The sequence below is a fragment of the Pongo pygmaeus genome, chromosome 18, assembly GCF_028885625.2.
Source record: "Pongo pygmaeus isolate AG05252 chromosome 18, NHGRI_mPonPyg2-v2.0_pri, whole genome shotgun sequence".
Classification (NCBI taxonomy): Eukaryota; Metazoa; Chordata; class Mammalia; order Primates; family Hominidae; genus Pongo; species Pongo pygmaeus.
The window spans coordinates 75,041,533-75,053,950 of NC_072391.2; the positions used below are offsets into that span (position 1 = coordinate 75,041,533).

At 46.6% G+C, this 12,418-nt stretch overlaps 1 protein-coding gene across 1 annotated transcript in view; it reads left to right on the forward strand.

The window, feature by feature from the left end:
• The first annotated feature begins 10,257 nt into the window (after positions 1 to 10,257).
• VAT1L (vesicle amine transport 1 like) overlaps positions 10,258 to 12,418 on the forward strand; it is a 192,433-nt gene continuing 190,272 nt past the window's right edge. The window contains exon 1 of the mRNA XM_054454878.2: positions 10,258 to 10,612. Within this exon, the coding sequence (XP_054310853.2) occupies positions 10,380 to 10,612 (233 nt within the window). The 5' untranslated portion in view covers positions 10,258 to 10,379. The remainder of the gene's footprint in view (positions 10,613 to 12,418) is intronic.

A 12,418-nucleotide genomic window follows, 5' to 3' on the forward strand; every position in this document is an offset into this window, starting at 1 on the left:
CCAGTCACTATCCCTTTTAGAATGCCCTCTGCACTCTGGTTTGTCACAGTCCCCACCACTCTCTGTTATGTCCCACAACAGGCCCACTTCATTTGCTTCATAATGTTCTCGGGCCTGGATTTAAAGTTTTCTTAAAACAATTTGTGGTATATTTTATCTTAAGTAAGCCCCTCAGTTCCTTGAGGTCAGAGTCATGTTATTTTTTTCTTTTGTTCCTTCTACAGTGCCTAACCTTGAGCAGACACTTAGAAATAGTTATCCATTTATTCATCTATAGCAGTTTTCCCCAAAAGATATCCTGCAGAATGCTAATCTTGTTAACTTTAATGGCAAAGGGCTGGAAGTCAAATAAGTTTCGGTAAAGATGTATTCTGCATCCCTACGTAGAGATTCAAGAATTATGCTAAGACTCTAAATCTACATTAAACAAAGCTGCTTAACTGTATTTGACCCAGAGTGTCTCAGGCTAATTTGACCACAGACCCTCCTTTTACCCTGGCATCCATCAACATTTAGGAAACCACTGTTCTGTTGAACAGACTTTGGAAAACACTTAACTAAACTCTAACCATTTCAAGTTAGACACAGGTGTTTAATATTAAGCGCTATGACAAAGGCAGTTACAAAGTACTAACACGTAAAGAGTTTTTGTCTAAGCATAGACATTTATTTCAATCGGCTCTTTTAAATTTCCCCACACATTTGTGAAGACAATGTGATCAATGTCTACACCTCACAGACTAGAAAATGAAGCAACAGGCCAGGCCCGGTGGCTCACATCCATAATCCCAATACTTTGGGGGGCTGAGGAGGGTGGATCACGAGGTCAGGAGTTCCAGATCAGCCTGGCCAAGATGATGAAATACAAAAATTAGCCAGGTGTGGTGACGGGTGCCTGTAATCCCAGCTACTCGGGAGGCTGAGGTGGGAAAATCGCCTGAACTCGGGAGGTGGAGGTTGCAGTGAACCAATATCTCACCACGGCACTCCAGCCTGAGCGACAGAGAAAGATTCCGTCTCAAGAAAAAAAAAATGAAGCAACAGAAAGATTAAGGAGCTTGTTCATGGTTACATAGCAAGGAAAAGGTCAAGCCAGGAACAAAGCCTGTCCAATCCCAAGGCATATGCACGTAGCCTCTATTTACATTGTCTTGCCTCCCTGAAATGTTGCACCATGTTCTCTATGTGTCTGCCTCCCCCCTCAAGACAGGTGCCAGGCCTTATTCATGAAGGAAGCAGACAGGAAATTATTGTCCATTGATCAACTGTTATGCATGGGAAATAATACTTGGAAGAGTTTGGCATGGTATTTCATGCAGAATTAGATATTCTAATACTCATTTATTGGGCAATTCTCTTAACCTTTCAGAGCCTAAAATTCACATAGGCATGAAATGGGAAAACTGGGTTCTGATCAAGTCCTGGAAACAAGGTATGTGTTCCTTCTACCTTCCTTAGTGCATATCAAGAATGTAAAATTGGGCCAGGCATGGTGGCTCACGCCTGTAATCCCAGCACTTTGGGAGGCCAAGGTGGGCAGATCACCTGAAGTTAGGAGTTCGATACCAGCCTGACCAACATGATGAAACACTGTCTCTACTAAAAATACAAAAATCAGCTGGGCATGGTGGCAGGTGCCGGTAATCCCAGCTATTCAAGAGGCTGAGGCAGGGGAATCACTTGAACTTGGGAGGCGGAGGTTGCAGCGAGCTGAGATCTTGCCACTGAACTCCAGCCTGGGCGACAAAGCAAGACTCTGTCTCAAAAAACAAACAAACAAAAACAAAACAAAACAACAACAACAAAAAAGAATGTAGAATTGGATGAATGAGTGGACAGATGGATGATTGGACGACTGGGTGATGGATGGACTTCTTCCCATTTGCTTTGTGGAAAGCACCACATTAGGCTCTGTGAAGAGAAGGGGCATACTAAAAGGAATAGGACAGGATTTCTGAAGAACATTTCCCCATTTCCCGGAATTTAAGCCTGCTACCCTCAGAACAGGAAAGGCAAAATGTGCCCTTTTCATAGTGTGCATTTTCAGTTACATTGAGGTCTTGTAGCTTCACAGTCATTACTCCAAGGAAGCCCCAACCAACTGGATACAGGTCAATCCAACAATAAAAGGAACAAAACTTCCAGGGACGTCAGCTCTTAGCCTCAACCAGAGACATCAGGGAAACGAGAGTGAATTAGCTGGAGGGCTAGTTCATCCTGATTTATAGTATGATGATCTCAGCTTGTAAGGTGGGAAAAACGGTGCAGAGGAGGAATTCGCCCCCTTTCTGGTTTCTGTTGGACCCTATTTGAGGAGTAAATGCTTTGTTTATTTCTGAACCTGAATTTTACGTCCCCATCCCATTACCATTACTCATCATGATCTATAGCAAAGTACTTCAGGGAAAACACAGCTCTCTGCAGTGCTTGGAAGAAGCAGGCAGCATTATTGTGTGGTGATTCATACAAGAAAACACACAGGGGCCGGACACAGTGGCTCACGCCTGTAATCCCAGCACTTTGGGAGGCCAAGGTGGGCGGATCACCTGAAGTCAGGAGTTCGACACGAACCTGGCCAACATGGTGAAACCACGTTTCCACTAAAAATACAAAAATTAGCCAGGTGTGGTGGTGCACGCCTGTAGTCCCAGCTACTCAGGAGGCTGATTTAGGAGAATCACTTGAACCTGGGAAGTGGAGGCTGCAGTGAGTCAAGATTCTGCCACTGCACTGCAGCCTGGGGTGACAGAGCCAGACTCCATCTCAAAAAGAAGAGGGAGGAGGAGGGGGAGGGGGAGGGGGACAAGAAGAAGAAGAAGAAGGAGGAGGAGGAGGAATGAAGAGGAAGAAAAGAAGAGGAAGAGAAAAAAATCATACAACATCACACTAGGGGGAGGACCCTAGATAATATTCAAGGGGAGGGGTACAAGAAATCACTCAGAAATTATCTTTCAGCGTGAGTGAGATTTCAAAAACAAACTACATGATTTAAATTCCTTAGTCCTATGTGGTATATTTTCCTCTTTACCTGACCAACCATGTTTACCAAATGATATTAAACAATTGATAAAATCATCTCCACATGGATAACAGCTGCTTATGGAGATGAGTAACAGCAGGTGAAATGTTTCTAATTCTATTCATACATGAGCAGATTAATAGAGAGCTAAAATGGTGTTCAAGGTCTTATGAGTAGCACTTTTGGTTAGGGTTTTCCTGTTAACATCCATTATAAAATTGCAGCTGGATCCCTATGGAGAGAAAACTCCAACAGGGTGAAAATGTATCTTACAGAGGAGTTGTGAGAGGGAAGCATTGAATCCCAGGGACTGGGATCCTTGGGTAATGTTTCCTTGTAGGAAGGCCATGGGGACTCCTCAATACTCCACACAGTCTATCATTCATTTATTTAAAGCCCTTGAGTGGCATCTGTGGAAGATACTGCTACACCTCCCAATATTATCTGTCCCTTTCCTCATTAATTGTAGAACCTTAGCTTTTACTTGGACATTGTTACTTAGCTAAGAAAAAACTAGCTTTCCCAGCATCCTTTGCAGTGGGTTGTGGCCATGTGACTAGGCTCTGGCTAATATGAGTTAAGTACATGTATTATGATGGTGTCCTGAAGTGCCCTTAAGATGAAAGCTCTGGGTCTTTCTTCCCCTCTCACGCATCTCTGTCCTGTCACCCAGCACATAAATGTGATTGCTATATGTTAAACTAAGAGAATGGAGTCCAGTGATTCATGACCTGGAGTACAGAGCAGGAAGGAACATTGATCCTTGATGATAATGTACAGCCTCCATCCCATCCTAATGTATTTTATATTCTTTAAGCCAATTTTTATTTTATTATTATATTTCGTTGTCTGTAGCTGAACCTAATACATTACCATCGCTTTCATAGAGAAGCTTTTACTGACCATGCAGATAGCCCCTTGTATTTCCCCTTTACAGCACTTATTGAACTGGTAAATGACTAATTACTTACATGATTTTTTTTTTGGTTTAATATATGTAGCAGAGATGGTCAATGCCCAACCTACCCGCTCTTGGATCTCATCATTACCATGCACAACGACCCGATGGCTTCCAAGTACAAACACCTGCAACTCTTTCAGGACAGCTTTGTCTGGCTGCCTATTCCCAAACAGCCCATGTGCATGGCAGGCTACAAGTGGCATACGGTTAGTGCCCCACAGAAACAGTCCTCAACTAAGGACTAACAGGAGTTGGTGGATTCTCCATTTTCTTTGCCTCTTGATGCGGATACATCTAAGGTGTGCTCTACACTGTCTCCTAGAGTTCCCCAGCAGGATTTAATCTGAGTTATAGCAGTGATAACCTGCTAAGTAATACACCTCATATTGGCTTCTTTTCTACCCTGTCTCACCTTCACAGACCTCTTCCAGTGCTTCCTGGGATCACTTCTCAAGCCATTTCTATGCAAATCTTCAAATTAAGAAAGGTTTGCTTCTGGGCAACCCAATCTAAACCAATATATACCTCCTCAACAGGGCTAACTCCATTAGGACTGAGAATATATTGGCTTATTCACCATGTTATCTCCAGCATTTAGCAATAGCACAAGGTCACCACTCAAAAGGTGATAAGTATCAGTGCACTTTTTTCCCCCTCAGACACAACTAGAGTTTACCATGTAAGACCGGTCCTACAAAGTGTAGACAGGAAGTGTATCCTGCCACCATCAGGATGGGCTGCACACTTCTCTAGTACTTCTCTAAAAAATAATGTTGTGCTCATTGGCAATTAAACACAAACTATAAGAAATTATGGCACAAAACCTCTAATATAAATTCCCTGGATTTTGTTAGGATATTTCAATGGCCAGAATCTTCTACCTCTCTCCATTATTGACCTCCTAAATTTGTCTTCTTTTTCTTGACCTGTTTGATGGCATTCTTGTGAATAAAAGAGCAGCAAATAAAACCATAAGCATTGAAGTGTGGTGGTGAAGAACATGCATTTCAAAGTCAAATAGCTCCCATTTCAAATCTCAACTCTACAATTTGTTTAGTAGGCAATCTTGGGAAAGTTACTCAGTTTATATAAATGTTCTCCTCTGTGAAGTAGGGATAATAGTGCTATAGCATAGAATTATTTTAAAGATGAAATATGTACAACAAATTATTCTAATTGTATTGAAGAGAATATAATGCAACAAACATTATTAAAGCATATAGTTGAAGACATTGACCATCTTCCTTAAATAACATTTTTCTGGGAAGTTCCTGAAATTCCAAATAATTTAGAAAACAATTTCTAAAATTGTACTGTATCCAGAATTGGAGGTATCTTGGTCTCACTGACTTCAAGAATGAAGCCGCAGAGCCTCCCACTGAGTGTTACAGCTCTTAAGGTGGCGCGTCTGGAGTTTCTTCCTCCTGATGTTCGGATGTGTTCAGAGTTTCTTCCTTCTGGTGGGTTCCTGGTCTCGCTGGCTCAGGAGTGAAGCTGTGGACTTTCGCGGTGAGTGTTACAGCTTTTAAGACAGCGCGTCTGCAGTTGTTCGTTCCTCCCGGTGGGTTCGTGGTCTTGCTGGCTTCAGGAGTGAAACTGCAGACCTTTGCACTATTACAGCTCATAAAGGCAATGTAGACCCAAAGAGCAGCAGGATTTCTTGCAAAGAGCGAAAGAACAAAGCTACCACAGTGTGGAAACGGACCCTCTCAGATTGCCACTGCTGGCTCGGGCAGCCTGCTTTTATTGTCTTATCTGGCCCCACCCACATCCTGCTGATTGGTAGAGCGAGTGGTCTGTTTAGACAGGGCGCTGATTGGTGTGTTTACAATCCCTGAGCTAGACACAAAGGTTCTCCACCTCCCCACTAGATTAGCTAGATACAGAGTGTCCATTGGTGCATTCACAAACCCTGAGCTAGACACAGGGTGCTGATTGGTGTGTTTACAAACCCTGAGCTAGCTACAGAGTGCTGATTGGTGTATTTACAATCCCTGAGCTAGACATAAAGGTTCTCCAAGTCCCCACCAGACTCAAGAGCCCAGTTGGCTTCACCCAGTGGATCCCGCACAAGGGCGGCAGGTGGAGCTGCTTGCCAGTCCCACGCCATGGGCCTGCACTTCTCAGCCCTTGGGTGGTCGATGGGACTGGGCACCATGGAACAGGGGGCAGCGCTCGTTGGGGTGGCTCGGGCTGCACAGGAGCCCATGGAGCGGCAGGGGGAGGCTCAGGCATGGCGGGCTGCAGGTCCCGAGCCCTGCCCCGCGGGAAGGCAGCTAAGGCCCTGCCAGTGCAGTGCTGGTGGGCCGGCACTGCTGGGGGACCCAGCACACCCTCCACAGTCGCTGGCCCGGATGCTAAGCTCCTCATTGCCAGGGGCCAGCAGGGCCGGCCGGCCGATCCGAGTGTGGGGCCCGCCAAGCCCACGCCCACCTGGAACTCCAGCTGGCCCACAAGTGCCGCACGCAGCCCTGGTTGCCTCTGGCGCGTCTCCCTCCTCACCTCCCTGCAAGCTGAGGGAGCCGGCTCCGGCCTCGGCCAGCCCAGGAAGGGGCTCCCACAGTGCAGCGGGAGGCTGAAGGGCTCCTCAAGCACGGCCAGAGTGGGCGCCAAGGCCAAGGAGGCGCCGAGAGTGAGCGAGGACTGTGAGGGCTGCCAGCACACTGTCACCTCTCAGTACTAAGATTGTTTCCCATATTTTCTTACTCAAAAACTTTACCTCTATTAGGGGTTCCTACATCTGACCTTCTACATTCTCCCCACCCCCCCACACACACCCCCACGTGCACATACCCTGCCCCAGACCATTTGCAAGTTAACAGAGCTGAGCTGTAATACTATGTTTTACCATCAGTGGCCACTGTTTGACATTGTTCTACAATAATGTAAGAAATTCCACAACGGAGGCTCTGAGTGAATGTCCAAGGAATCAATTTTACAAATTAAAAATTGATTTATTGTGTTTATTTGGACATATGCCATGCACTGTGGCTCTTTCCAAGTTCCACCAGGGAGGACCAGAGTTGGGAATACTTAACAATAGTAGTATGTAGGACTCAGAAGAGGGTATCTCCCCCCCAACAAGCAGCACAGACTGTGGTGGGTTCTCTCTGGGTTGTTGTGATAATCAGCTGCCTACCGATTATAATCTGGGGTTTGTAAACAGCCAGAAGATTCCCTTGGAGGGAGTAATTATATTCACTTTAACACGCTGTAAGACAAACACTTTCTCTTAAACATGCTGTGTGCTGACTACAAAGTAGATTTACTTTACTAATGCCAAAGGAGAACAAACACTCAAACCAAGGCAAGGGACCTTGGTGGTACAGAGATAGTAGGTGGTGAAAAAAAGGGCAGGGAACATCAAAAAATGCCATGGAGTATTGTCAATCAGGGGCAGAACTGGTTTGGCCTGTCCGTATAAACATGCATGATGAGATGTTAAGAGCACAGATTTGGAGTTGGTCTTCTATCCAATTATAACTAGCATGTTCCTTTGAGCACAATAATTCATCATGTTAAGATTCATTTTCATTTTTCTCTCCATAAAGTGGGAATAGGAATTCTTACTCATGAGATTATTTTCAGAATCAAATTAAGAAATATACCTACAGTGTCTAGAATAGTAGACACCTCCAAAACAATAACATATATTGCAGATATTATTGGTGCCAAAGCTATGTGTCCTTGGAATTCATCATTCCATGTATAAAATGATAGCTTCCTGCAAAGAGCATCTACAATTCTCTGCCTGGGGATTCTCTCAGCCCCAGTACATGGGACAGGATGGAAATGTCAAGGAGTTAACAATTCCAGGAACAGTTCTTGGCCAATCAAGCATAGACTTTAGTGAATAAATACCTATCTCCTCACTCCTTGGGTGAGACAACTCTGAGACTTGTTCTACACTGTCTCTCAAATGTCCCCTGCGGGTTTGAGCTCCAATTGTCCACTGTGGTAATCTGCTTATTAATACATCTCATATTGGGTACTATCAATTTTCTGTCTCACTTTCCTACTTCCCAGCCAGAGCTTCCTGGGATTACTTCCAAAATAAACCATGGGTGTTCAAATTCTTGTTTCAGGATAGAATCCAGCCTAAACACTGTATCTCACAATGTAAACAAGACAATTTGGACAATTGGATTCACAATAAAATGTTCAATTCACTAACCAAGCCCTATTCAGACTTCTTTTAGCCCTCTTCCTTCCATCCCATGGCCATTGCCTCAGTTGGGACCATTCTCATTTATTTTCTTTCTTTTTGAGGATTTTTCTTTTTTGCCTGCACTTAGTCTCTAACTGATCTCGATGCTTCCAGTAACTCTATCATCTAATCCATCACCCACTTACTGTCAAAGTTATTATCCTAAAATGCAGTTCTGGTAATGCTCTTCCCATGTTTTTGTTTTTTAAGCCTTCATGGCACCAATTGCCTCTGTGATTATGTCTTACATTTTATAACCTGGTAGGTGAGAACTTTCAAAAGCTGGTCCCAATCAACCCTTCAGCCTCATCACCAATGATTGCTAAATACAGCCAATGTTCTGCCTACATAAAACAAACCAGCATCTCAAAAGCCCTTTTACCTGTTACCTTTCTGTATATTTGAATGAGCTTGTGACCTTTTATGCCAGAAGAACCTGCCTCATCCTTCAAGGTCTAGCTCAAATGTTCCCTCCTCCATGAGAACTTCTCCAACTCTCTGGACCAGTTTTTCAACAGGCTGCCTCTGTGCATATTCTACTATGTACCAATCACATATTAAGCCCTGGGAAAACCATGCTGGATAAAAGTAGAAATAGCTGCTGCTCACATGAAGTTCACAGTTGGATAAAGGAAACAGATATCATCAGGTAAACATATAAAAGTTAGCTACAAAGGGACATAAGTGTCTATAGTCAGGGAGGATACCAATCTGGAGGTTGGAGTATCTCCCAAAAGGAATGGATCCTTGAGGTGAGAATGAAGTATGAGTTAACACCAGATAAAGGAGATGGAACACATACCCCAGGCCAAGGGGACAGCAGGTACAGAACCCTGTGGAAGGAGGGAAAAAGGCAATCATCTTTTTTTTTTCTTTTTTTTTTTAAGGAATAGAAGACCAGGGCATTTAAAGCAGTGAGGCGCAGGAAGAATGGGGGGAGAGAAGAGGCAGCACTTACATCATTCATTGTACCACATTTGTTGACTGTGCCCTTCCTGCCTTATGCTCTGAAATTGACCTTTTCCAATATAAGGACCATGTCTCACTGAAATCATATCCACCCCAGCACTTCACACAATACACACACAAAAAAAATCGGTGTACCCAATTTACAGATGAGGGTGTTGAGGCTCAGGAAGGTTGAATGAGTTGCCCAAGATCTCAAGGCTGGCAATGGCATAGCAACTATAATAGAATACAGACCTACTTCCTCAACTGCATCTCTTTCCTTAAACTGCCCCTAGGAAAACCACCTCCTTCCTCATCATTTTTTTTTTCAGAAAATCCAAGTTTTTCTATGAGCTCTTTTTCTCAAAGAGCCTGATAACAAAACAAAACGCCAGTTACTACTCTGTGTTATGTGCATGCATGTTGGGGAGCGGGTACACATTGGTCTTCCGGGGATCAGAACACAAACAGGATCCTTTCTGGTACAGGATTCTTGTCTGAAGCCTCTTTAATAGCCCGAAATGGTGTGGGTGGTGAGAATTCGCCGTCGTAAGGAAGCCCCTGGTGATACCCAGCAAAGAACATCCCAGCCAACCCTGCAGGTCTGGAGTGAAAAGACCCCGGACTGGACTCTTCAGGGCAGTGAGCGGGATCTCTAGTTCCCTCCTTCCCAAACCTCTCCGCTAGTTCCCTCCTTCCCAAACCTCTCCGCCCTTCCACCCAAAACTGGCTGTTTGAGAAACGACCCAATTTCCCGAGTATCCCGCCCAGCCTCGCAGATGGGAGGGAGAGAGGGCAACCGTGTCGCGGGAAGGCATCCTCCAGGCCCAGACATTCGTCTCGGTCCATTTCAAGGCACCCGAGCCTGTGCCGTATATAACCAAGTACTGGGCCCAAGGGAAGGGGGATGACAAGGTGGTCTCTCTAGGCTCGTTTTAGTCACAGATCTTCGGCAAATCTGGGTTTGGGGCCGCGATCCCGAGTCTAATTTGGGACTATTTCAGGAACTGGAGTTGAGGCTTCGTTGGGACAGGAAAGAAGGGTGGGGCGGGGGTGGAGCGCTTAGGGGCACGGCTCTTGTGAGGATTACGGCGGAGGCTGTGGACCGCGGCGGCGCTCGCAGAGGCTGCAGCCATTGCACAGCCGAGCATCCCACATTCAACAGGAGGAACCCGCGGTAGAGGAGCCCCAATCCCCCAGCGCCGCAGCCACCGCAGCCCGTGCGCCCCGCGCCCTCGAGCGCCATGGCCAAGGAAGGCGTGGAGAAGGCGGAGGAGACGGAGCAAATGATCGAGAAGGAGGCAGGCAAGGAGCCGGCGGAGGGCGGCGGCGGCGACGGCTCGCACCGCCTCGGGGACGCCCAGGAGATGCGCGCGGTGGTGCTGGCCGGCTTCGGGGGGCTCAACAAGCTGCGGCTCTCCAGGAAGGCCATGCCCGAGCCTCAGGACAGCGAGCTCAAGATCCGCGTCAAAGCCTGGTCCAGTATCCGCGCCTTTCTCGCTTTCTCTCTTTTTGCGCGCTGGGCGCTGGGGAGGGGGTGGGAAAGCTGCGGCTGGGATGCTGCCCGGGTAGAACCGCCGCGCGCACCCCCTCCGCGCCCTCACCCGGGTCTCAGTGCCTCCCCGGGCCAAAGCTGGCACGGATGCAGAGGGGTGGCCTCCCCAAGCCAGATCTAGGGGTGACGGGAGGAGAATGTGAGCTCCTGGGCGCGGGGAGAATGCTGGCGCCCAAGCACCCCGGGTCTGGAAGATTGCGCTACGGGAGTTCTCCGTCTGAGAGGACAACTCAGCTTCCGCACAGGGGGGTTGATGCTTAACAGAATTAAAAATATATGTATTAAGAACCTCAAGCCCACTGTGTGCCAGCCGCCGTTGGTAGTTTTACACGTGCGATCTTATTTAATACTTCCTGGGATCTAATGACTCAGGTGCCATCATGATCCCTTTACAGGTAAGAAAGCCGCCGCTCAGAGAGAATGAGTGATTTGCCCAAGATCAGTCAGCTGCCACTAAGCGGCTTGGCCGGGAATTTGATACATGATCTTTTTTTCACCTCTATGCTGTTGTCCTGAAGGGCCTGGGACAGGGTGCAGGGCTGGATCCCGCCTCCTGCACACTTTCTTCCCCGTAGCCTGATGGGGAAAGGAACTAGGAAGGAAGAGGGTCTACTTTGCACCCAAGCTTGGTGAGGGTGGAGAGCAGGGCTGCAGCGCAACTCCCTCCATGCCCCTCTCCATCCTCTGTTTCTCCGAGAGGGGAAAAAACCCTGATCAGTCTCCCCGGAATTCCTGCTCCCATCTCAGAAGGAGCTCAGCTCTCTAAGCTGCCCTCTATTCCCCATTCCTCCTGGGGGAACTTCTCCAGGCCCTCACGCTTAGCTGAGATTCACGGGGAGAGTTGAAGCCTCTCTGTGTGCGGGCACTGTAATTTCCCTGAAGTTCTGGAAAGGGCTTACCCAGCAGAGGCGGACTGGACCCAACACTAGGTTTGCATGTTAAACTTGTAAGGGGAGCTTGCTATTATCACGGTGAGACGAGCCTATTCTTTCCCATCTGTTTTTTAGAGCCCCCCAGTACATACTGCTCTCCAAAGCAGCAGCCAGCTCACGAGCTCCTATGTTAGATCAGAAACCCAATATCTGGACCTCATCTAGAGGCACGAGAAATGCAAAGGAGAGTCCCCTTCCATTCACCACCTTGAGAACAGACGCAGGTTTCATCGGCCAGATTAGAAAGCAGCTAGTGGGAGAAGCAGCCGCTGATCCCTGCCTTGCTGCTCATATATGCAGCTGGTCAGGTTTGACTCTGAACACGACTCTTGGGTCTCTGTGGGGAATTCAGGGCAAGGGAAGAGCCTTTTGCAAACCGGGGGATCCTGTACAATGAACTCTTATTGAACCAAGTTGTTTGATCCCAGAAGGAGAGCTTATATCTGCCCTTTCGCAGCTAAATCCCCAAAGACCAGCCCACTCCCCCACCCCACACTGTTTGGCACACTGCACATCCTAAATAAGTTATCGCTGAGTGAATGGGTTGAGGAAAGAGCTCGGAAGAGGATTGTGTTGGGTCATTATTTTTCTTTACTTACTGGTGGAAGAGCTTTTGCTTAGTACAATTAAAACCATGCATTTAGAATTCTCCTTCCTTAACCACTTCATCAAAAAAAAAAAATTACCTGTATACGCACACCTATGGATATATGTGCATATACATATATACAATTATATATACAGTTGCATGTGTATGTGTATGTAATTTATGACCCTTCATCCAAATTGAGGATGG